At 51.2% G+C, this 24,192-nt stretch overlaps 2 protein-coding genes across 2 annotated transcripts in view; both read left to right on the plus strand.

The window, feature by feature from the left end:
• LAMC1 (laminin subunit gamma 1) overlaps positions 1 to 5,468 on the plus strand; it is a 46,695-nt gene extending 41,227 nt beyond the window's left edge. Inside the window, exons 23-28 of the mRNA XM_072342914.1 lie at positions 195 to 344; positions 747 to 861; positions 1,414 to 1,613; positions 1,745 to 1,903; positions 2,353 to 2,452; positions 2,821 to 5,468. Coding sequence (XP_072199015.1) covers positions 195 to 344; positions 747 to 861; positions 1,414 to 1,613; positions 1,745 to 1,903; positions 2,353 to 2,452; positions 2,821 to 3,077 — 981 coding nt within the window. The 3' untranslated portion in view covers positions 3,078 to 5,468. The remainder of the gene's footprint in view (positions 1 to 194; positions 345 to 746; positions 862 to 1,413; positions 1,614 to 1,744; positions 1,904 to 2,352; positions 2,453 to 2,820) is intronic.
• Positions 5,469 to 9,900: 4,432 nt separating this feature from the next.
• LAMC2 (laminin subunit gamma 2) lies at positions 9,901 to 20,939 on the plus strand. The gene is made up of 23 exons (XM_072342912.1): positions 9,901 to 9,973; positions 11,878 to 12,066; positions 12,747 to 12,876; positions 13,055 to 13,150; positions 13,236 to 13,372; positions 13,463 to 13,585; positions 13,879 to 14,068; positions 14,383 to 14,495; positions 14,784 to 15,002; positions 15,138 to 15,317; positions 15,843 to 16,076; positions 16,513 to 16,649; positions 16,800 to 16,953; positions 17,228 to 17,433; positions 17,695 to 17,774; positions 18,216 to 18,353; positions 18,497 to 18,641; positions 18,823 to 18,972; positions 19,317 to 19,431; positions 19,841 to 20,040; positions 20,162 to 20,320; positions 20,407 to 20,506; positions 20,689 to 20,939. The coding sequence occupies exons 1-23, from the start codon at positions 9,901 to 9,903 to the stop codon at positions 20,937 to 20,939; spliced, it is 3,519 nt and encodes a 1,172-aa protein (XP_072199013.1).
• The last annotated feature ends 3,253 nt before the right edge of the window (positions 20,940 to 24,192 follow it).

Below are 24,192 nucleotides of genomic sequence, written 5' to 3' on the forward strand. Positions count from 1 at the left end.
GATGTGCACGGCTTTCTAAAGAGGGCGGCCATTAAGTTAAAGAAGTTTAAAGAAGTTGCTCTAATTGTGAAAGGTGGGAACTTGTCATGGCTTCTGCCTGTTTTAGCATTAGAAACCATGCTGTGTTTTGTCACATGTTCAGTAATTCTCTAATGTTCAGAAAACCTGCTTGTGTTTCTGGTGTCTGCATGCAGAGTGAAGCAAATAAGATCAAGAAGGAAGCGGAGGAGTTAGATCAGTTAATAGCAAGGAAGCTGAAGGACTATGAAGACTTGAGGGAAGATATGAAAGGAAAGGAGCTGGAAGTCAAGAACCTCTTGGAGAAAGGGAAGACAGAGCAGCAGGTCAGTTCTGTTTGATGCAGGCAAAACAACCCAAAGGGAAACAAGTAACTGGTAAGACGCAAGAGATTTGGCCTTAGTCATATCCTAGTGGTGTTTGTTATGTGTGCAGATATTGAGGAATGATCCTGGGAAGGAAAACCAAAAAGCTGCTAAAAGCAATGGCATTGAGGCTGTATTGGGGAGTTGGTATCTTTGCTGGGTGTGCTGACTTGTTTGTATTCAGGACAGTGTTCAAAAGTATCTGAATTTACGTGGTTTCATAGCACATATTGCCACTCACATGGGGACAAATGCTGTTCTATATTTGCATTAGTGTTTCTTGGGGGGTGATGCTTTTTGATAGGTCTGCACGGTCATCCATCAGAGGATAAGAGTAAGCTGATAGGTGTCATGTCTCTGTAGACTGCAGACCAGCTCCTGGCTCGAGCAGATGCAGCAAAAGCACTGGCTGAGGAAGCTGCTCGAAAGGGCAATGGCACACTGCAGGAGGCCAACACCATTCTCAGCAACCTGAAAGGTAAAGAACTTGTGTGGGGAGCCATGCAGCTCCCATCAGGTCACTCTGCAGGAGGTCATCTTGGTTAAGTGGTCTGTGCTGCTGCCAGCACTTGTGTTGGAGGATCCTTTTGGCTTTTTTTAAAGGAAAAACAGTGGTGGGTTGTTTTTTTTTTTTTTTTACAGCTGGGTTGGAATTCTTTTCTTCAGAGTTTCTGGTTTGATGCTGTGTTTTGGTTTTAGGAGAAAAACAATGCTGATTACACACTGATGCTTACAGTTACTGCTAAGCGGTGCTGCACAGAGCCAAGGCCATTTGCAGCAAAGGTCTCAGGGAGCTGGGAGGGAACAGAGTAAGGACAGCTGACTTAGGCTGGCCGAAGGGATATTCCATGCCGTATGACATTGTGTGGAAGGGATTGGAAGGGCATTTCGCTCTCATCTGCTGCTTGAGGGCTAGCTGGGCTCTTCTTCCCCCAAATTTCAAGGAGGCAGAGGCAGGGCAGTACGGTCAGAGAAGTGTTGCAAGGCTTTTCCAGAGCAGGTGGTGAGAACCTCTTTTTCCCTGTCTCAGATTTCGATAAGCGGGTGAATGACAACAAGACAGCAGCTGAGGAGGCACTGAAGAAGATTCCTGCCATTACCCAGACCATTGCTGAAGCCAACAACAAGACCCGCCAGGCAGAGCTGGCTCTTGGCAATGCTGCTGCTGATGCCCGTGATGCCAAAACTAGAGCAGATGATGCTGAGAAAATTGCCAGCGCTGTTCAGAAGGTGAGTCCCCTACAGTTCCGGAGCCAGCTTTCCAGAGCCATTTGTCCCACCACAACAGCATGTAAGCTCCATACTGGTAAGTTCTGCACCTTCTCCAGCTGTTCTCATCCTTCTCCCCATGCTGGCTATAGAATGCCGCTGCTACCAGAGCAGAAGCAGACAAGACCTTCTCTGACGTGACGGGGCTGGCCAAAGAGGTGGATGACATGATGAAGCAACTCCAGGAGGCAGAAAAAGAGCTGAAGCGTAAACAAGAGGATGCTGATCAGGATATGATGATGGCAGGCATGGTGAGTAATGCTGACGGTGGTGGCAAAGAGGTGACTTCTCCCTGCCTCTGGAAGCTTTCCTACCTCTGTGCTGTTGCAGTGGCCACTCTGGGTCCGCTTAGCATTCTCCATCTTCCAAGTTTTAATTGCAAAAGTTAACATAGCTTAACATGCAGCTAACAAAGGTTCGCTGCTGGACTTGGGGAGCTGGTTTTCTTAACACAGTCCTTTTAACAAACCTGACTCTGGTGTGACTTTTCCTGTAAAACAGTTTTTAGGAATCTGCAACCTCACCTTTGGGGTAAGGAATATTTGCAGGCATATATATATATCTTTTCCAGTGCAGTGACAGGTATCTCTGTTCAGAGATCGTTATCGTGGAGAGAGAAGGCAGGTGCATGAAAAGGAAAAGCAGTGGTTTCATTAAACCCTACACAGCTTACAATGTTCTCATGGCTTTTATCCCACAGGCCTCGCAGGCAGCCCAGGAGGCAGAAGACAATGCAAGAAAAGCAAAAAACTCTGTGAACAGCTTGCTTGCTGTCATTAATGACCTTTTAGACCAACTAGGTAAGGCTGTCCCTTATTTTGTCACCTAACAGGGAAGCGCTGGCAGCCAGTGTGATGTGGTGCTGTGCTGGGAATTAAATGGGTCTATTTTGTTTTCTTAGAAATTAATATGTTTTTGGAAGGTGTTCTTTTTGTTTATGAAGTGGCTTAAACCTCATTGTGCAGTGTTCTGTACCACTTCCCTGCAAGCTGAGAACTCAATATGAGGCAGTGGAGGTGGAGCCTTTTCAGTTGTTCTTGTTTCTTACACAGAGATGGACTGATGCAGATCTTGCTTTGCTCACCCAGAACATGCGATCTGCTCTGTAACCACTTGGGAACTTCAAAGGCTTTTAAATGGTCTTCACTGTTCCCTTTTGTCTTTTCAGGGCAACTGGAAACAGTGGACTTGAACAAACTGAATGAGATTGAGGGTACCCTGAGCAGTGCCAAAAACCAGATGAAAGATAGCGACCTGGACCAGAAGGTGGCTTTCCTAGAGAGAGAAGCCAGGAAGCAAGATGATGCAATACAGTCCTACAACAGGGACATTGAGGAAATCCTGAAAGACATTAGCAACCTGGAGGACATAAGGAAGACCTTGCCATCTGGCTGTTTTAACACCCCGTCCATTGAGAAACCCTAAGGGTGTGCTGAGGGTGGAGGGTATTCCCCCTGCAGATTGGTGGAGCAATTGTTTGGCTATGGAGTGCCTTAACACACATTACCTTCTTCCAATCCCCATCTCTTTGCTGCTTGCAGCCGCTGTTCTCTTTTCAAATCAGGATAAGTTGAAAAGGAGTTTTTTTCATTTTTCATTTTCTTTTTTAAGAGAAGCAAATTAAATATCCGTCTTTGGGCATCAAAGGGTTTTTTTTTTTTTAATATAAATTGTCTTCCTGAGCACTCTGCCTTTGCCCCTTTCTCAGGCACGGTTTCCCTTTGATTAGCACAAGGATGAGAGAGATGCTCTGGACTCTCTATACCGTTCAGCAATAACCACGTGAGCTGTGTACAGCAAGGCAAAACTAACTCTGCTTTCTCTCCTCACTTTTCCCCTTGACTGTAAAATCCTTGATCTGGAACTCTGTCCCCATGAAGGAAAGGGGTTGGCTACCAAATCATTACTGTAATGGCCAGTATAGCTGCACTCATTCAGATCCCTGTTCCCAATTTCTAATCCTGTGAATTTTTTTATGTCTCGTTTTGTGACATTAACTAACCAGTGGCCGATCGGGAACGTTGGTAGCCTTTTACAAACTATCCTAAGCTTCTTTCTGAAATGCTTTCTGTGACGATGCATCGCTCTGGGAGAAACGCAGCCTCCGAGAGGAGCTTTTTGGGAAGATGAGATGCCAGGGGAGCGGTAGGTCTCGCCAGTACCGGCTGGCTGGCAGAGCAGAAGTTGTGTGTGCAGTCTGCAGGCAGCTGCCTGTTGAGTGGCCCAGGCTGGGGAGTCTGGCAGTGCTGAGCTGCGTTCCTATCTGGAGGTGCTGCTGTCAGTGCCGGAGGATCTTTGTTTGAGGCTACAGATGTCCAGGTGGCACATTGACCTATTCAAGCAGTGGGAATCTCGCTGAAGAGGAGAGCTGCCATCCAGAGATCTCTGACAGCTGGGCTGACCTCAACCTGAATGACTTCAGGTGAGGAACAGAGAGACCTCGAAGATGTCAATGAGAGGATCTTTCTCCCCATCTTTTTCCTGGAGGAGGCAGGTGGCATTTTTACACTTTCCTGGTGTTGCTCTTGCCTTTTGTCTTTTAGTTTTTAACCCAGCTGATAGAGCAGCATTCAGGTTCCTTGCGGTGCTCCCCAGGTCTGCTCCCAGCCTGGAGAACCCTCTGCAGCTCTGTCGGGCTCTGGCCCAGCATCCCCTCTTTCTTCCTTCAGATCAAGCATATATCTATCCTTAAACACTATGCAACTTTGTACGTTTGCGTAGCGGGGAAGAAATTATTACCTGACACACACTGGTGCTATTAATTATTTCAAATTTATATATTTTTTTTGTGTGAATGTGATATATTTTTTTTTCCTTTTTAATCACAGTGTGAGGAAGTCTCTTGTGCGTGTGTGTGTGTGCGTGTGTAAATATCCTCAGCCATCTTTCCAGAGTGGCACAGCCTGGCCTCCTCTCTGTGCTTTCCCCCGTAACCATCGCAGCACGTGCACTGCGCTGCTCCTGCCCCGTTGTCCACGCAGCACCCGGTTCTTCTTCTGCCCAGCTTCCCATTTGGTCCCCCATGTGTTCTCAGCATCTGCGTTGTGTGATACTGGCAATAACCACTGTGCAGGGAGCACACCTTGCCTTGTGCCGCTGGGCAGGATGATTCCAGCAAGCCCCGCATCTCCCACACCCATCTTCTTAGGGTTTCTCACCATTTAACCAAATATTGCCTTGGGGTTTCCCCACCTGTGAACATAGCTGGTCCCAGGAGGAGGGTTCCCATCCCTCCGTGTTCCTGGCTGGCTACTCTGGTCAGATGGCTGTCTCTAACCACGTCACCTCTCTGCCAAGGCTGTGAGAAGAGCAGATGCAAAGATGCGCGCATGCCCTGGCTGACCTCAGGCCTAAGGTTTCCTGCTTTCTCCTCTTGTCTTTGTTTTTTTTTTTTTTTATTTTATTATTATTATTATTATTTTATTATTTTTAATTTTTTGTCGTCGTCGTCATTAAGCTGTTTTTAACAGAATTCTATTTTTAAATAAAAAAAATAATAAAAAAAAAAGGTCTTTATAAGCGATCTCTTAATCACTACTGCATTACAGCCATTATTCATTGTATAAGTCCAGTTATCTCTGTACGTGATGTGATGATGAGATGGCTGCTGGTGGAGTGCTGGATGGCAGCTCGTGTCGGTCCCTCATCACTCCATTCCTGACCGTGGCCCCGCAGTACGTGCCTTCACTTTAGCTTTTTGCCTTAATCTGTGGTCTCGCTGTCCCGGGGCGGTGAACAAAATGCAACACTTGCAGTTTTTATGTATAAAACAGTATTTCTTATTTATAATAAAGTCTGAATATTTGTAACCCCTTATACTTCAGGATTCTTTCACGTATTGCTTTATTTATTTATTTATTTATTTATTTATTTATTGGTGGGGTTTGGTGGTCTGACTCCATCCCAAGTCCATCCCCCGGCCCCCATCCTGTTTTCAGGTTGTCTGGTTGCAGCTGAAACTGCAGTTACCATTGGATTATGGATTCCCAATTAGGATGCAGTGTTACTGCATTTACTCAGCGTTGATGAGGCGGTGTATGTATGTATATATAAAATGCGTGAGATACAATAGCTTAAAAACCTATAACTGGAGATTCTTCTTTGCTTCCTCATGACCAAGGCTCTGCTAAGAGCAACAAGTTGGCAGTGCCCATTGTGTTTGCATGGGGATAACCTGAGGATGCTTCCAGCTGTCCCTGGGTGGTATCTCCAATATGAGGTGCTATTTTCAGTGCAGGAGATGATGCTGAGCACTCTGGCTGTCGTGACAGTCAATAGAAGGAAGGTGGGCACCTGCTGACTGGTGGCCTTGCCAGGTTCAATGTATTGCTGAGCTACGGAAGCTTGTGATGTGTCTGAACACTCCAGTCCATCCAGAGGAGTTAACGAAGGATTCCTCCCTGGGGCAGGAGGAACAGCCAGTACTGATGTGCAGGTAGGGAGAACATGAAGATTTCTGCTTGGTGTGGGCTGAGTTCAGCACTGAGGTGTTAATCAGGTGAGACCTTCCTGATGGACTGAGTTGTGCTCTGGTGCCTTTCCTTCTCTGAGTTGCAGTCAAAGCCTGTAATCACTCACACACTCTCTGGATGGGGTGACGGTCACAGGGGTGCGTGTGACGAGTGGGAGTGGGCTTCCTGAGGAGGGGGGCCTTCCTAGGAAGTTCTAGCACCCCTTATCTCCCCGCCTGCCCCATGTCTGTCTGCCTATGTCTGGTTTGGGCAGGGTGAGGCGATGCCTGGTATGCTGCCCTTTCCTTGCCCTGCCCTGCTTGCTCACTGCCACAGTTCTGAGGCTAGCAGCCAGGCTGCCCTGCAGCTGTCATCAGTGTAGGATGTGTCACCGCCAGACACTCTTCCTCTCAGCCTGCACTGTAACCTGGGGTGAACATGTAGCATGTGGGATTTGGCTTCCCTGAGCTAATGGAAGCATTAGCAGCAATATGTTGATGCTCGTTGTCTTCAGGAAAAAGTGGGAGTGGTGAATGTCACTGGTGGGCTCCACTGGGGTGCTCATTGCTGTCCTGCAGTGCAGCCTGTATGCTGAACATGGCCAGGTGTGGGGGTCTTGCCATGCCCTAATCCTACAGCTCTCTGCTGCTCTGTGTGGCTGAAATGAACACAACTGTTGGGCTATGGGTCCAGGTAAGCCAAGAATATCCAGAAAAGCCCTGCAAATATCCAAAGATGTCTCCTGCAGGAAGCATGCATTTTCCTGAGCAAGGGGTTTAGAGGATTAACTGACAATGCTGGAGTTCTGCTTCAGGTACTGGGTTATAAAACAGCTCATTTCCAGGGCAAATGCCTGACTTGCTGCGGAATAACAACGTGCCATGGAAATTCTTCCCTGAGAGCACAACAAAGCCTTTAGCAAAGGCACCTGCCTGGCTAACCAGAGACTGAAGTCCATCCTTTACCAGTGGGCCATAGACTTAGGAGCTTGCTGGGCTCTATCTATCACCAAGCCTTCCATAACAAGAAAGGCACAAATGGAATGATAAAGGGCTGCTGTGAGGCTGGAAGAAAGTTCCATATAATGGAAGATGCTGGTGGTGGGTGAACATGTGTATGCAAACGTGCTCATGGTGCAATGACATCTGGAAGGAAAACAAGTGAGCCACTGAAGTTAAGCCACATCTTCATAACTCCTGAAAGAGCAGCCTACAGGGGCTTGCTGCTGGGGTCACATCAATATGACTGTGGCTTCATTGCTTTCATGTGTCTAGAACCAGACAGAATCAGCACAATTCAGAATGTTTTGTGGCTCTGACATAGCTTTGGAGTGTTTCATTTTGCTATGGTGTCCCTGTAGCAGTAATGTTAGCCTCCTTATCCCTGTTACAGGGAATGGGTGTAGGACAGCTTCAGAAGGATCCTTCTTATGTTGAGAGTGAAAGGGAAGAGCAAGCCAAGCTTCTCCAATGAAGTAATGCTGTTCTGCTACAACATCTGCTGGTTACCACTCTTTCATGCCTTTATATGTGCCTATTGCTGCTTACTTTGCTTTTAGTCTCAAAAGCATTATTTCAGGCCTTCTCCAAACAGTGTTGCCATGGGTGATGAAGGGCAGCATTTCTTCAGGAGAAGGTAGCAGGCATCAGCTTGCTCTGCTGTGATTTGAAAACCAAGATCTTTGGAAGTATGCTTTGGAAGACATTGTGCATATATTGATGCTGTTTGCAGAGGTGGGACGATGGTGGGGAATGGCAAAAAGTGGATGTAACCAAAGCAAATATGCAGAAATGACTGGGGAGAGAGCTGTGTCAGTGCTTGTTTGTAGAGGTGAAGTCAGAGGTGGGGTGAAAATGGCAAGACAGGAGGAGTAACGTGGAGGGGATGGATAAGGGGAAATGGTGACTCTTGGGGGAAGATTCCTGCTGGTGAGAGGGATTTCTGAGGGGAAACTCGGCCAAGAATTTGGGTTCTGGAGGAGAGCAGATTAAGTGCTTTCCATTGAAGGGATTAACAAACCCAAAAGAACTCTGCCAAATCGGTGGAAACGTTGTGTTTTTTGTTTTGCTCCTCAGAAAAAAACAACAGAAGAATCAGATAAGACAATCTCGGTGCCAAAAGTCAACATGCCACCGGGGCACATCTGTGAAGCTGACTTCCTTGTTGTGAACTATATTAAGACCCAGCGTATGGGGTTAGAACGTAGCAGCCTGTTTGTAGAAGAGAGCTGAATCAGTCTGTGGAGGCAGGTACGTTTGGCAAAGGAAGTCACAAAAATTTGGTGACTTCAGGCTGGTTGCACCCATGAGATTACTGCAGTGTAAGGAGGCACCTGGGGAAGCCCTGAGTCATCGCTGGGTACGTGTGAGCATGTGGAGGCTGTGGGGCACTGTAGGAGAGAAAGGAAACTTAAATGTTACGAGCACCAGATCTGTTAGCTCTGGAATGAGAAGTGAATCAACGTAGTTTAGTCTGAGTTTCAGTCCCTACTGTGGAAAGGTAAATGGGTTGTTGGGCTGGGGGTGAGCTTGTTGGGCTTCTTCATGTAATGCCTGCTGGTGTCTGTGGACCACTGCAGTCAGACTGAGATGATAAGCAGGAGATGTTCTGAGATGCAGCACAAAGGCATGTGCCAGCATCCCTTTTATCTAGATGTTTGGCCATGGGCAGGACAGGAGGACATGGTGAGTGGTTTCACACCAATGGCTAACTCAGCTCCATCACACTGCTCTCTCGCTGTCTTCCTCACAGGAACAGAAGGAGAAAATATGATGAAAAGGGCCTCAAGGGTTGAGATAAGGACAGAGATGCTGCTCTTACCAAATGGTTGCTGTGTGGGCTTCCCATTTGCCACAATGGGGGTTCCTACTACCAAATCCTCCTGCTCTCTCTTCCTCTGCAAACAGGGTCTTGTCCTTCCAAGGTGCAGGAGAGGAGTGAGGTGGGACTGTCCCTCATGTTTCACACAGCACCATGGCTCTCCCTAAGGCCAAAATGCTGCGTGGTTCTGGAGCATCCATTCCTCATTCTTTTCTAGCATAAACCCTGCTGTACTGGGTTAGGCCTGTACAACCTCATGTTCTATCTCAGCACTAAGAGCAGATACATGTAGATAACAGACCTTGGTAATGCTCAGCCTCCACCCCATCTCTAGATCTGGAGATTTCCTGAACCTGGTGCTGGTAAATCCTGATAGATTTCTTCTCTTAGCACATATCCAAGTTGACCTCAGGGGCTTTTTGCACCCTCAGCACTCTCTGGCTACAGGTCCTGCTGGTCTCCTCTCCTCACTTGCTTTCAGCCTCAGTCCTGCAGGGCTGCATGGACAACATGGAAGGCTGCACAGACAGTGCCTGTCCCCTCTCCCCAGGCTTCCCATGATCTCATCCCATCCTGCTCTGCTCTGTGCATGCCCGGACAGCCCCAGTCCTGTGTGCTGAGATGCCTGGTGAAGAAGCATGGCTAGGACAGAGCTGAACGGGGTGGGATGGAGCTGGGCAATGGACTGCTGTATGGACAGCCTCATTGGGACTCATTTTGTTCCCCCAGGACGATGCCATCAGGATGCCCTCAGGGTGCTGCATCTTGAAGCCCAAGTGCAGCGGGCGCGTGTGTGCCTGCCTGCTGCCCCGGGCTGGGCACTCCTTGCTCAAGGTGAGTCAGAGCCGGGCACACGTGCTCTTCCTGTGGGGAGTGACTCAGGTGGAGCAGCCGATAAAAAAGGAAAAGCAAAGCCTTAGAGCAGCAGCCTGAAGTTGGGGCTCTGCGTGCCCGGCGCCCACCCTGGGGCTGCAGCCATGGCCACGTGCTGGCTCCTCACCCTGGCTGTGTCCCTCCTGCCTGCAGCACTGAGCACCAATGGAGGAGAAGGTGAGGGCTGAGGAAAGTCAGGGGCTCAGCTTTAGGGCCCCGGTAATGGGGAACCATTTGGGTACAGTGTCCTTCTGCTGGGTCCTGCTCCATTACTGGGGATAAACCTGGGTCTGTAGGTGCTTTTCTTGAGGTTTCCTCTAGAGCTAAATTCCTGGAAGCGCTCAGACGTTGTTTCTTTGTTACCTGCGTCTCCTTTAAATCCTTGTTTAGGTGTAATCCCTTTATTGCTTTCTGGGGAAAGCCTGGCTGCCTGGGTGGGATGTGGCTGCGAGCAGGACAGCCTGGGGAAGGGCTGCCTGTTTGTCTGCTGCCTGATAAGCAGCACGTTGCTGAGCCCAAGGAGGAGCAGGGCACATCCAGGGCCTGGCTCCATGCAACAGTACGTGCAGAGCTTGTGTCTGTGTGAGGTGGGGCCTTGTGGGATGCATGCAGCCCGAAAGACCCAAATCATGTGTATTTCATAAATGCTGAGCAACTTCAGGGTTGTTTACTGTGTCTGTCATACTGCTGCTGCTTAGAAATGAGCTTGCTGGGTTCGAAGCCGGTCCTTTGGTATCAGCTTTCGTTTAAGTGCAGTGGAAGCTGATAAGGGAAAATAAGTGCTGAATGAGCGGGTTTTTAATGGACGGGCTGATTAGGTTTTCCTGCTAATTGAGTAATTAGTCCAGCAGCCATAACTGCATTTCAAAATCCTGGTGTAGGTTTTTATTTCCCACCTCTGCCGGCTGCCTTGGCTGCAGGACATGTGAGCCATGCTGGGAAGGCCAGGGCTGCAAAGCAGAAAGGCTGTGTTGTCTTGCTGCAATGGATTTGCTGCACTGCATGCAGATCTGTGTGGAGAGGCTGCTGGAAGAAGGGCTCCTCATGGATGGGCTCATATGAGTTGGGCTAGTGGCTTCTTGGTGCCCTGCAGCCAACAGAGCCTTCTGTTCTTGTTCTCTAAGCCATTCTGATGCTTGAATTTGTACCAGCAGAGCAACCAATGCTTGATCATTGTGCTTAATGTGTGGAAGCTTTAGGAATGACATCCTGCTGGGTGTGTGCCCCAAGCCTTCCACATTCCAATGTGGCCCTTTGCCCTCCAGAGCAGCCCCTTCCCCAGAGCCCTGAGAGTCAGGGGATGTTGGTGGGGTCTTGGGGCACCTGGCTGCCTGCTGGAGACCAAAGGCTTCCAGGAGAATCAGCAACAGAACCAATGGCACTGATCTGCAACAGCATCTGAAATGGCTTTGTGTTAGTGAACCTGGAATCCTTGCCATGCTGGGAGTTGGCTCTGAATATGCTCCAGCCTTGGAGCAAGGCCTGAGAACAGGCATTTGTTCCCTGCGGGAGCTGTGCCATGCAACTTGGCACTGGCCCTCGGATCATGTAGGGTGAGGTGTGGGTGGGGATCGGTGCCTCTGCATGGAGGGGAGGGGACTGACACCAAGCATGCAGGTGGGGAGTGGAAGCACTGAGGAAAAGCAGACTCTCATTTTTGTGTTTCTATTGGTGGACTGTTTCTGTGCCCTTTGGGTGCTGACCGTGTTCACAGAAGCTCTTCTCACTTTTGGTCCTGCTGAAGGGCTGAGCGTGCCAGGGCTGGGAAACCTCCGTCCCTGTTTGCTGGCACATGAGGTCATCTTCTTTCTCGTCAGCAGCTGCTCACTGAGTGTGCCTGTCTGGTATGTGTGCACTAATGGGCGTGTGAGGCGTCTGGCAGCGCTGCAGCAGGGAGCCAGGAGGCACTGCATGGCCCCAGGATCCCCAGCGGAGGGGGACAGGGCTGTGGGGCTGTCCTGCAGGGCTGATCTGTGCCACAGGAACCTGGGGAAGGAATGTTCCTTGAATTGTGGTTGAGCTTCATATTCAACACTCATCCCTCTAACCCTCTTCGGACACTGCTCTTTTCTTTTCTCCAGCTTGTGACTGCAACGGGATGTCCAGGCAGTGCGTCTTTGACTGGCAGCTCCTGATGGAGACGGGCAATGGGTACCGCTGCCTCGGCTGCCTGGGCAATACAGCAGGTGTCCGCTGTGAGCGCTGCAAGGAGGGATACTACCGCCAGAGGGATGGGGACTGCTGCCTGCCCTGCCACTGCCACCCCCAGGGTATGGGGCACCCACAGGGACCAATGTCTTGGCTTTTCACTTTGTTTTCCAAGCAGGGGTTTGGGGTGGGGTCCGTCAGCAAACTGTGCTGCCTCTGTGGATCCAACCCCTTGCTCTTCTCAGCATGGTGTGACACCCACTGAGATGATGTTTAAGAGGTTCCTCTGCTGATGTCCAGTGCCATTAGATGAGCTCACTCTTGTGCAAGGCTGGGCTCTGCAGACCTGGCAGACCTTGTGGATGGTGGGAGAAGGAAAAGAGGAGGAAAAACCCCCAAAATTCCCCAAACAAGCTACACTGAAGCAATATTGCTCCATGTCCAGGAGGACACCTGCTTCTCTCTGTCCTGAATTTGGCAGGTGATCAGGACCTGTGTCCCCACAGCAAACTGCTCATGTCCTTATCACAGAGGGTGCTGGCCAGGCCCAAGCACAGGGAGCTGAAGTGTTCCCAGGCCTCATGAGTCAGTCCCAAAGAGTCTGCATGTTGCCATGTTAGGTAGGATTTGCCAGGTCCCTTAATTGCACTGTAAAAATGAGTAATTTCAGAGCCCACTTGGGGACGGGAGGTGTTGCAAAGTACCCTCACTGGTAGTAGGCAGAAAGAATCCTCCATCTGCTTCCCAAAGGGCATCCCACCAGGGAGGCAGCTCCCTGATCTCCCTGTCCCACCACCTGCAGGCTCCCTCAGCACACAGTGTGACAGCAATGGCCGCTGCCGCTGCAAGCCCGGCGTGATGGGTGAGAAATGTGACCGCTGCCAGCCAGGCTTCCACTCCCTCTCCGATGCCGGGTGCCAGAGATATGGGCAGTAAGTGCTGGGGCTGTCCTGTGCTGGGGTATCACTGTTGCATCCTCTTCCTTTTCACTTTGCCCTATTATTATCCTGCCGGGAGATTCTCTGATGTTTCATATGACAAATGTGCTGGGGCAGTGAGCTCCTGGCTGAGCTGGAGGTCCCTGTAGTGTTCCCACTGTCCCCATTGCAGGAGCCAGCTGTGTGCCTGTGACCCAGCTGGCACAGCAGACTGCATCTCGGGCCGTTGCATCTGCAAGGTCGGTGTCACCGGTGAGCGGTGCGACAGGTGGGTGTCTGGAGGTTTGTGTTCTACAGCAGGCTGAGCACAAGAGGGGAAATCACACGGATATTATGTCATCTTCCTTTTCCAGGTGCAAACAAAACTTCTATAACTTGGATGCTAGGAATCCGGCTGGGTGCTCTCCATGCTTCTGCTATGGACATTCATCCTCATGTGTCAGTGCTGAGAATTACAGTGTCCACAAGATCACTTCCAGCTTCCAGCAAGGTGAGGCTGAACAAGATGTCCCTGCATCCTCAGGGATGGCATACAAGGAGGGGTTTGACTGTTGGTGCCTTCTCCTTGTTTGCTCTCCAGGTCCTGAAGGTTGGACAGGTGTCCATGAAGACGGGTCCCCGGTCGAACTCCAATGGTCTCCACACCACCAGGATGTGTTCATAGCAGCAAGGAGATGGGAAGCACTCTATTTTGTGGCACCCGGTAGGCATGGGGAGTATGGCATGGAGCTGAGCCCAGGACTGAGCTGGTTTGGGGGGAATGGGGTGATTGAAGAGTCTGTGGAGCTGGGGAAGGTGTGACATGGGCAGAATGAAGGGCCCATGCTGGGGAAGGGAGGTGGCACCCCAGTGCTTCCACAGCCTGGGAGGTGGCGGTGGTGGCAGCCAGCACAGTGATACTTGGTCTGACGGCATGGAGCATGACTTTAGGAGGAAAGAAAGACTTTAAGCCTTTAATTTCTTCCTTCTGCTCTTCTCCCCTGCTTCCCTGTGCAGCCAAATTCCTCGGGAACCAACAGCTGAGCTATGGCCAGACGCTCTCCTTTGATTACCGCCTGGACCGAGGGGGGCGGCTGCCTTCTCCGCATGATGTGATCCTTGAAGGAGGTGGCCTCCGAATCACTGCTCCCTTCTTGCCCTCTGGGAAAGTCCTACCCTGTGGTGTCAGCGAGACCTACACCTTCAGGTGACAGGGTGCTTGGGATTGCAGAAAGAACCTTCGTGAGCTTGTGGGTTCAGTGATGGTCCCTCAGAGATGGCCAGGCTCAAATAGTTGTCCCATTTGGACCCGGGTTCAGCTTGTGTGCGTCTCTCCTGATAAACAAGGAGAGGCCAAAAGGGATTGTAGAAGATCTGCTTTGGGGCTGGGATGGGTGCTGTGCTTGGTACGAGTTGTGTGGGAGGAGGGTGCTAGCACTTTGGACTCTGGAGGGAGATGGGAGAGAGCAGCTGGGACATCCCATGTTCCTGAACACTGCTTCCACCTGGCCCCATGTGCAGGTTGGACGAGCACCCAAGCAGCAAGTGGAGCCCCAGGCTGAACTACTTTGAGTACCGCAGACTGCTGGGAAACCTGACTGCCCTCTGGATCCGAGCCACCTTTGGGGAGTACAGTAAGTGAGGGGGACAGCAAGGGGGCAGCCCAGCTCTCCTTGCTGGAGACACCTAGCTGGATACAGCTGTACTAAAAGGTATTTTAAAAAGTGTTGCAATGTGAGCAGAGGTAAATCATGAATTTTTAAGCTAGATGCCAACAGCAATGGGCAGGGTAAGAAAAACCTTGGCCAAGGTCCACCTGCCCACTGAAGTTGTAGCTGACCTTGCAGAGATCATCATGTAGATATATGGGGCTTGCAGACCCAGCTGGGCTCTTGGTGGTTATGTGCCACATCTCCCACCAGGCACCGGCTACATCGATAACATCACCCTGGTGTCAGCACAGCCCACTGCTGGCATCCTTGCACCTTGGGTGGAGCAGTGCCAGTGCCCCGATGGCTACCAGGGGCAGTTCTGTGAGCGATGTGCTGCTGGCTACAGGAGGGATGCACCTCACATGGGGCCGTTCAGCATCTGTGTGCCCTGCAACTGCCACGGCGGAGGGATCTGTGACCCAGATACTGGTAAGAAAAACTGTGACCTCTCTGAGCTTGTTGGGCTGAGTTGCCCATCCTCAGAGCCGTGCAGGGTGTCCCGCAGAGGGGACAGCTGGGCTGATGGCCAACTGGTTGCCCCATGCCCTGTCCCTTCTTCCTCAGGTGAATGCTACTCGGGAGATGAAAATGTGGGGAACATCATCAACTGCCCATTCGGCTCCTACCGAGACCCCCGGCCCCCACACAGCTGCAGAGCATGTCCCTGTGGCCACGGCCAGAGCTGCTCAGTGCTGCCAGGCAGGGAAGAGGTTGTCTGTGACCATTGCCCTCCTGGAGCTGCAGGTAAGGCTCAGGTCACTTGTGCCATTAGCCCATCTCCTGAAGTCTTTACGTGCCTTATGAAGGTGCTTGCTGCCTGGGATGCTTGGGGCTGGGGGGACAATGTCTTCTCCTCAAGGCTTCCCCACCTGCGTACTTTTGCTCTGAACCAGATGTTTCAGCAAAGCACCAGGACCCATCATGCTGTGCAAATGTGCATGCCCTGCCCTGGAAATGCATGCAATACATATGCATACATCTGCTCATACAGTCTTTTGGAAAGGCTGTTGTGCAAACTGATTAAGTTGATGGAGAAAGGGCTGATGGGGAGGGAGGAAAGCAGAACTTATAGGCCACAGCACAGCATAACTTGACCAAGGAAAGCCACTGTGCCCAGTTTTTGCTGTGTGTTGGTGTGCAGGGTATGGCAGCCTTCAGGCATCCTCAAAGATCTGTGATGCTCACGTGTGGGCTTTGGTGTCAGCGGTGTCCCCATCCCTGTGGGCAGGTGGCCACCAGTGTTGGTCCAACAGCCTCTCCCTTCCACAGGGCCCAGCTGTGAGTTCTGTGCCGATGGCTATTTTGGAGATCCTGCAGCCTCCCAGCCATGCCAGCTGTGCCAGTGCAACGGCAACGTGGAGCCCAATGCTGTAGGGAACTGTGATCGCCGGACAGGAGAGTGCCTCAAGTGCATCTACAACACGGCTGGCTTCCACTGTGAGCGCTGCAAGGATGGCTTCTTTGGGAACCCCCTGGCCCCCAACCCTGCAGACAAGTGCCGAGGTATGAGGGCAGGGATGGGTGTGTGGGGTTGTGCTGTGGTGTCCAGTGGGTGCAGGAGGTTTCAGTAAGCCAAAGAGCAGCTCCCTGTGGCCAAGCAGGAGTGTCTGTGGTGGATGTGGTTTGAGTAACAGCACTGGGATGAGTAAGGAAATCCATGCTGGAGTGCAAGAGAGCTTAAAGGGGATGATGTGGTGTATTTGCACTTGGCCTTGTGGTGTTTGCTCCAGAACCCTGCTGAGTGGTGTTTACTCAGTTCACTCTCCCAAGCCAAGTGGTGTTTCTCAGCCAGGTCCCTCTCTCTAGCATGGGAGAAGACAGACCTGCAGGTGAGATACAGGAAAGTGAGGTTAGGGAGAGTTAGGAGAGGTAGTGAGTGGAAAGATGTACCCAGACCAAATGGGAGAGGGTCCTTGGCCACTGACCTCTCACTGTGCAGCCTGCAGCTGCAACTCAGTGGGGGCTGAGCCCCTGAAGTGCCGGAATGATGGGAGCTGCATCTGCAAGCCTGGCTTTGGGGGCCCCAACTGTGAGCAGAGTGAGTGCCCAGCCTGCTACAGCCAAGTGAAAGCCCAGGTGAGCTCCCACCTATCCATCTACCTGTCCCTCTCAGGGGCTGGGCTGTGGGTCCCTGCTCTTCGGGCAGAGTTGTGCTGGTGCTCCAGCTTTTGAGAATCTTTTAGGCAGTCACCCAGCATCCGATGACCTGATTTTCTGTGGTTGCAGGTGGACCTGTACCTGCAGCAGCTGCAGGAGATGGAGCTGCTTTCCTCAGAGGTGCAGACTGGAGGTGGAGCTGTGGGACAGGAGCTGGAGGGGAAGATGCAGCTGGCCGAGGAGACACTGCAGGCCATCCTCAGAGAAGCTCTCAGCCTGCAAGGTACCACATAATGGCTGCCATCAGCCTGATGCAGGGCTGGGGGAGCAGCTGATGAGGATCTGCTTCTGGGTGGAGAGGACATTAGTCCTTTGTGCAGAGGCAGCATGCAGAAGATGACAGAGTGGAGTAGTTTTCTGTATTTCTCCAAGCATGTCCAAATCATTGGGCCACCAGAAGTCCAAGGGAAAGGGCAACCTGTGTCATTGCAAAGTTTTGCTGACTCTGCCTTTCTGAGTTTCTTTTCATCGCTGCATGTCTCTTTCCTTCTCACCAGCTTCTGACAGATCCCTAGAAAGCCGTGTGACCAGGCTGAAGGGACAAGGGTCCACCTGCCAGAGCCGCTTGGATGATGCCAAGGCAGCAGCGGAGAGGCTGATGTCTCTGGGCAGGCAATACGAGCGGCAGGCACAAGATGTCAGGCAGCTGCTGGAGACAGCCAGGCTGGACCTGAGCCGCAGTGGAGCCTCTCTGAGTCGAGCGGTAAGGCAATGTGTGTGTATGCACCGTGCTACAAACCCTGAGCTGAGAGAGTCCATGGAGAAAGCAAGAACTTCATGTATTCTAGTTGTTACATTTATTCTGTGAGTAGAGGTGGATATGGCAGGCTTTTTGTGTGGGGCTGGGAGCCAGGAGCTGCTGATCAGGGTGGCTCTGGAGACCTAGCATGCCACAGTTACTAATTTTCTTGCCAAATCAGAAGCAAGGACAGGGAAGAGCATTCACACCTCTCTCTCCCTCCAGGCTATTCCAGTTTCACACTTTCCTGGAGGCTCAAACAAGATCTTGCTCCTGGCTCAGGAGGCTCTGAGTCTAGCGGACAGGTGAGCCACTCCTTGGGTGAGGGCAGGGGCCCAGGAGCACCCTGTTCAGTGGCCTTACCTGGTGCTACAGCTCCATGAGCTCTGCACAAGTCCCAGAGCAGGGGAAGAAGTGTCTGCAGGGTTGCCTTTGCTGTGCTCTGCTGGCTTTGGGAATGGTGTGGGATGGGCTGTTTTGGAAACACCTTCCTGGCCAGAGTTTGGTCCATGGGCATCCAGTTGGATCGGGCAGCATCAGCCTCTTCCCCTGTGCTGCCCTACCCCGGGCAGATGCAGGAAGGGCAAGCAAGGCAGATGATCCCAAGGTGTGGGTACCCATTCTCACATACGTTACATTGTCTGTGAGAACCTGATCCGGCACTGCCGGATAAAATCACAAAGGAGATCAAAGGAGGGAACTTGAGTGTGCAGCCCCTATGACAAAGATCCCCCTGTGCCTTTCAGCCACATGCAGGCAGCCAACATCATCGAACAGGCGGCAAAGGCAGCGCAGGACGACTCACAGCAGGCACTGGAGCTGCTGCAGGCGGCCGTGAGCGGGGAGGCAGAGGTGCCAGGCTCCCTGCAAGGGCTGCTCAGGAAGTAAGTGCAGGGAAAAGGGTGTGGGGTGGAGGCCTGTTTCCAAGCCCCATTCCCTGCCTCCCAGCTATGTTTCAGAAACGTTGGGTGCAGGATGATGGTAAGGCTTAGGTTTGCCCTTGGGTTCAACTCTTCTGTCTGCACAGGTATGAGGAGCTGAAGTCGCTGGCTGGAGGCCTGGAGGCTGATGCCAACAGGATAGTCACTGAAGCAGACAAGGCTTATCAGAGCAGCCTGATGCTCCTCAGCTCTCTGTCCCGCCTGACCAAGACCAGTTTGGGGTCCTTTGAGGTGAGAGCTTTGTCCCCATGGGATTAGGACATCACCTTTCATTCACTGTGCCCTCCCTCCTGCCCTTCCCACAGCTCAGCTCCAGGGCTGGGCAGGCACTGGTTATCCCATTCCTCACTTCCCTGTGAGCAGTAGGGTAACACTGGGCCTCCAAAGCAGTGTCCCCATCTTTGTGTTCCAGGGGGAGGCTTCCCAATTGAAGCAGGATGCAGCTGGTCTTTTGAGCATGGTGGACACATACATGGCACAGTACAGACAGCTGCAGAGCCACATGAGCCGCTGGGAGGAGGAAATCAAGAAACTCTTGCAGAGAGGAGAAGGCGAGAGAGTGGTAAGACATGGGCTGATACCTCACTTGCACAGAACTGCTGTTGCGGCTCCCACAAACATACCTCCTGCATATAAGGCAGGTTAATGACATGCCCCAGGACAGATATGAGCTAGGATGGCTCACAGCAGCTTGAGCCAGTTGAGCAGCACTCATAGAAACATCTGCTGATGGATCAGACTGTGCTCACCTGGATTCAGGGGCAGTGTCAGACATGTGGGAACAGGCTTGTGGGTCTTCCCTCTCAGCATGGCTCCCTGCAGGTGACCGCTGTGGTTCTTGTGAACGTTCTGGGATGATCCTCTGCCATGTCTTTCACCTCACTGTGTCCTCTTGTTCTGTCTCAGATGCTGACTCAGCTGCTGTCCCGAGCCAACCTTGCCAGGAGCACAGCCCTGCAGGCTGTGAGCGCTGGCAATGCCACCTTTTATGAAGTGGAACAGATCCTGAAGAGTCTGCGTGGTAATTTTTCCCTTCTGACCCCTCCCTTGCACCTAAGTTTCATGTTGCAGTGGAGCATGCTGGGCAGAATGATGATTCTTAGCCAGAAATGCACTCCAAATCAAGGTGGGAGCATCACATGCTGCTCTGGGTTGGATTTGCTGTGGGGAAATATGTCCTCAGGGTGCAGGACGTCCAGGAGGCCATCTCAGTGCCCCAGACAGTCCAGCAGCTCCTACAAGAAGGAGAATAGCAAGTCCTTTCTGGCAGCTGCTCACTTCCTTTCCTTCCTGTCCTATCCTCATCATTGCCAGGCTTTCTGGAAGGCGTCTAAACCAAGCCAGGACTGTGGGAGAGCTCTTCCATCTCTGTGCCTCATGAGTTCTCACAATGTAATGCTCTACTCCATTTTCTTATGTGTTTCTTTCAGGGTTTAACCTGCAGGCAGATGACAAGAGAAGGGAAGCTGAGGATGCAATGAGGAGGCTCCAGGTTATCAGCAGCATGGTGACAAGTGCCAAGGAGAAGACTGACAGAGCTGAAGCCATCCTGGGCAATGCTGCTGCTGAATCCAAGGCAGCCAGCAGCACCGCAGGGGAAGCAAAGGAGATCACCTTTGGGATTCAGAAGGTGAGGACAGGTCCTGGTGGTGTTGCTGACAGAAAGGAGCCAGGTCCCAACAGTTCCATATCCCAGTGCACCCAGAGTGACTGCACTCTGTCCCTGAGCATTGTGCCTTTGCCTCCCCCAGGAGATCACGCGGCTGAGGCTGGAGGCCAACAAGACAGCTGACGGGGTCCTCATGCTGGAGAAGGCAGTGGCAGCCCTGCAACATGTGGCCAAAGAAGTGGATGGAGAATTCCAGAGCAAGGTTTCAGAAGCTGAGGCAGATGCTGCCATGATACAGGAGGTGGGTCCCCGGATCCCACAGCGTGCACACTTCTGTTGACTTTTGGGCAGATGTTTGCCTTATAGCTTCCATCTTTCTTTCCCCAGACTACCAAGGAAGCTCAAGATGTCCATACCAAGGCTGGCCAGGCTGGGGTGATGGTGCAGGAGACATTGGGTGTCCTGGAGGAGCTGCTGCGTCTGATGAGTAGGTTTTATCACGTTGCTGTGGTGTGCAGCTGAAATCTGGCTAGTGCTGGGCTCTGGGTGGGGGTACTGAGTACTTCCTGGGAAGATGACACCTCTGGATGGAGCTAAAGTAGCTGGGAGGATCTAGCTCACAGCTTCCATCCATGCTTCTCCCTTCCTTGTTTTCCTCCTGTGCTCCAGACCAGCCCGGTGCTGTGGATGAGGAAGGCCTGAAACAGCTTGAGCTGAATTTCAGCAAAGCCAAAACCAAAACCAACCAGCTGAAGGAACAGATGTCAGAGCTTGAGCAGAGAGCCATGCTGCAGAAGGGCCGGGTACAGAAACTGGACAGCAGCATTGATGAGATCCTGGCAGACATTAGGAACCTGGAGGATATCCAGAGGAGCCTTCCTCCTGGCTGCTACAACACAAAAGCCATCGAGTTACCCTGAGGCAGCACTGGGAGGCTACAGCCAGTATTGGCTCACAACAGGAGAGCCAGGTCCCCTGGCAGGAGCAGCTGAGCTTGGTTCTGTTGGACTTTTCTTTACCCTCAGGAGGGTGCCTGAAGTTCACAAGTGTTGCAGCTGAAGTTCACAGCACTCTGGACCTGGAGAGTCTCTGATTTTCAAAACGATCCGTCCCTCAATTCCAGGAGGAAGGAAATGCCTTGTGGGCTGGGGTTTGCTGGTACCATTTTGGACATGGCTTAGGGATGCAGCAGCAGTAGATGCTGCTGCTGACCCTTTTCATAAAGCTGCAGGTGCTCCACCAGGCTCCTCAGGCAGGTGGTTTCTATTCTGCTCAGCCCTGAAGGGATGGTTTTCCCATCAAAGCTCTTTCTGGGTGAACACAAGTTTTCCTAGCATCCTCTCTCTCTCACAGACACACAGGCACAGCCTTTCCCTCCAAGACTGGCCACTTTGGTCCCAGGCAGCTTCCTGGGTGTCCCAGAGCTCAGGGAGGGCAAGGCCACGTTTGCTCTGTGCAAGCATTTGGGATCCCATGGCTCTCATCCCAGGAACAGGAGCTTTCTCTGGGGGACTGGAGCCAAGCATTGACATATGAGAGCCCATTCCCATCCTTGCTGCAGTGCCAGCATCCTAATTTGACCTGGTGAAGAATATTGAAAACGTCTCGAATGTTTCTCCACCTCTGGTTTGGTGCTGCCCATTCCCTCCCAATCCCACATGTATGGTGCTGGGGATGTTCCCAAAGCGTGCTAGACGTGAGTCATTGTGCACAAGGTTTTTCTACTGTAAATCTTTTTTGAGCACAGCCTAGAAGACAACTGTGTTCCCTACACCCACCCACTGCTTTCCTGTGGACCCACCTCCATTTTGACACCATTTCCAGCTTTCTTCTGATGCTTGTTCAGGGGAAAAAGCCCAGAGTTCTCCAATGGCTGAAAACCAGACTTGCTGAAGTACCTAGACCAGCATGGAATGGGTGCTGGGCAGAGGGGAATGCTCTGAGGACTGTACACCAAATCTTGTTAGCAGCGCTTCTCTGGTAAAGCAGTGCCTGTGCTATTCCTTGGTTGAGGGTTTTCTGAGTAACTGTCTGTGTTATATTTGTGTTTAAGCGAGATATGCTCTTACCTCTGGCATGTTTTCCTTCTCTCCCTGTACACCATAGGACAGGCATTATGGATCTGACATTATTCTTCTATCAGTTGGGTTTTAGGAAGGGAGGAGGCCAATAAATACTAAACACTTCTGGTCAACTCTTGCCTGCTGGTTCAATTCCAGTGCTGTGTTTTGGGCAAGCTTGGCCATGAGTTCTCCCAGCAGCTTGTGTTCCTCAAGCTGACACCCTCTGGAGCTGGTTTGGGTTTGAAACGTCACAGCAGCAGGGAAAGATGGATACTAGTAGCATCTTTTTTTTTTTTTTTTTTTAATCCTTTTCTTTTGTTTATTACATAATTTAAACATTTTGCTGATAAAGTTTTCTCTTTTGTCGATGACCGTTTTCTTTATAGAGCAACAGAAGAAAAAAAAAAAAACAAAAAAATTAGGCTCCAAAACCTTTCACAAATGTGAAATTGGTGGCATGGCAACTTCAACCCTTCCCCCCCCACCCTCCCCCTTTTTTATGTTCCAAAAGACGTTTGAAGTTTATTTCTCTTTCAGCAAATCCCACTGTTTAAAATCAGAGGTTCAAAGATCCACACGCAGCCAGGAGCTGCCTCCCACCCCAGCAGCACTGGAAAGCCCCTTCCTCACCTCCCCACCATCTGCATGGATCTCAAAGGATGGGTTTTTCCATACCCACCCATAGATGTTTTCCAAACCAATCCCAGCGTTGACTGACATGTAACAAACCCCCCCTCCCACCCTGTCCTTGCCCCGTTCTGAGTTTTGCTGAGCAGATACATGAAGGCATAGATAGGACTAGTAAGACAATATACTCATCATCCCTATCACAACACTATGTCTCTAAGGCATGCTGTCCTAACCATGATGAGATGGAAAGCCAGCTGGCTTCCTGCACATCCCATCTTGTGTACCTGAGGGAGGGAGGAGAAGGGGTTCTGAGGTGCTCTCAGACTTGCCGACCTCACTCCTTCTTCATCTCCTCTTTTGTTACTGTCTTTTCCTCTCTTAAAAGCCACCATCCTTCCTTCCTCTTCAGCTTCTTCACCTTTCCCAGAGGTTCCAGTCCTTTTATGTGTGTGTGTGTTGGAGGCTGGTCTCTAACACTGCTGCTTCTACTCCAGCTTGGAGCTAAGAAACATGGGTGATGACTGAGGATGTTTTCAGGGATGACCTCTGTGTTGGGGTGGAGAGGAGAAACAGGCCAAAAACCTGAACACGGAGGATAGCAGAGGCAATGGATTTAGAGAAGTCTAGCTATCAGCTTATGTAGGTTGGGTGCTCGTGAATGAGATGCCCAGTTGGAACCTGTTAAAGCATTAGCTTGGGGGCTCAGCAAGATGGGAGCTTATCCCTGGAGGTGTTCCTGCACGCTCTGTCTGCCCTCCCTGGTCTGGGATCTCCATGCCCCCTCGCCCCTCGAGGTATGTACACAACTGCCTGGAAACAGCATGGCTGGATCTGAGAGATTCAGCACGTTTGCTGCAAAGACATTGCATGTGCAGACTGTGTCATTTTTGCCCAGCATTTCTGCTGTTAGGGAGGTGACTTCTCTGGGAGGGGACTGTGGCACACTTGCAACTCAGAGAACAGCAGTGCCCAGCAGGTCACCAACCTTACTGCAAAGCCTTATCTTTGAAGTTTCCGAAGAGCAGTTTGTGACTTGGTAGATGTCTGGGAGCTATAGACACCAGAGATATGAAGCTGGAAGGAGTAAAGGGAGGGAGGAAAGTATGGAGGAAAGCAAGACTTGTACCTTCCTCTCTGTGGCTGTCATCTTTCAAGAGGCTGAGCCAGCGGGACCAGCAGGGTCCTTGCACCCTGGGATACCCAGCAGGACAACAGCCTGCTTAAGTAACCCTCATCTCTGCAGGACTCGAATTATTCCCTTTTGCTCCATGCTACATGCCTTAGTTTTTGGCATCTGGCTGAGCAGGTTCTACCAGGCATGTCACAAGCAGGAAAGCAGGAAACTGGCTTGTCCCAAGGGATGTATGAAGTACTTGAAGCCAGTTTGGAAGGGCAAATATATCATGCATAAACTTCTCAAGGACAGGAAGAGGGAAGGAGAGAAAGGAAAAATGGGAATTTTACAGCCAGCATTGGACAG

Source organism: Excalfactoria chinensis, chromosome 8 (assembly GCF_039878825.1).
Source record: "Excalfactoria chinensis isolate bCotChi1 chromosome 8, bCotChi1.hap2, whole genome shotgun sequence".
In the NCBI taxonomy this organism is placed as follows: Eukaryota; Metazoa; Chordata; class Aves; order Galliformes; family Phasianidae; genus Excalfactoria; species Excalfactoria chinensis.

Bases quoted from the DNA above. Each gene is read 5' to 3' on its own strand.
- LAMC2 (XM_072342912.1), top strand. From the start codon at position 9,901: ATGGCCACGTGCTGGCTCCTCACCCTGGCTGTGTCCCTCCTGCCTGCA. The intron at 18,642-18,822 runs GTGAGAGCTTTG...TTTGTGTTCCAG, and splicing joins CCAGTTTGGGGTCCTTTGAG to GGGGAGGCTTCCCAATTGAA. The intron at 20,507-20,688 runs GTAGGTTTTATC...CCTGTGCTCCAG, and splicing joins GGAGCTGCTGCGTCTGATGA to ACCAGCCCGGTGCTGTGGAT.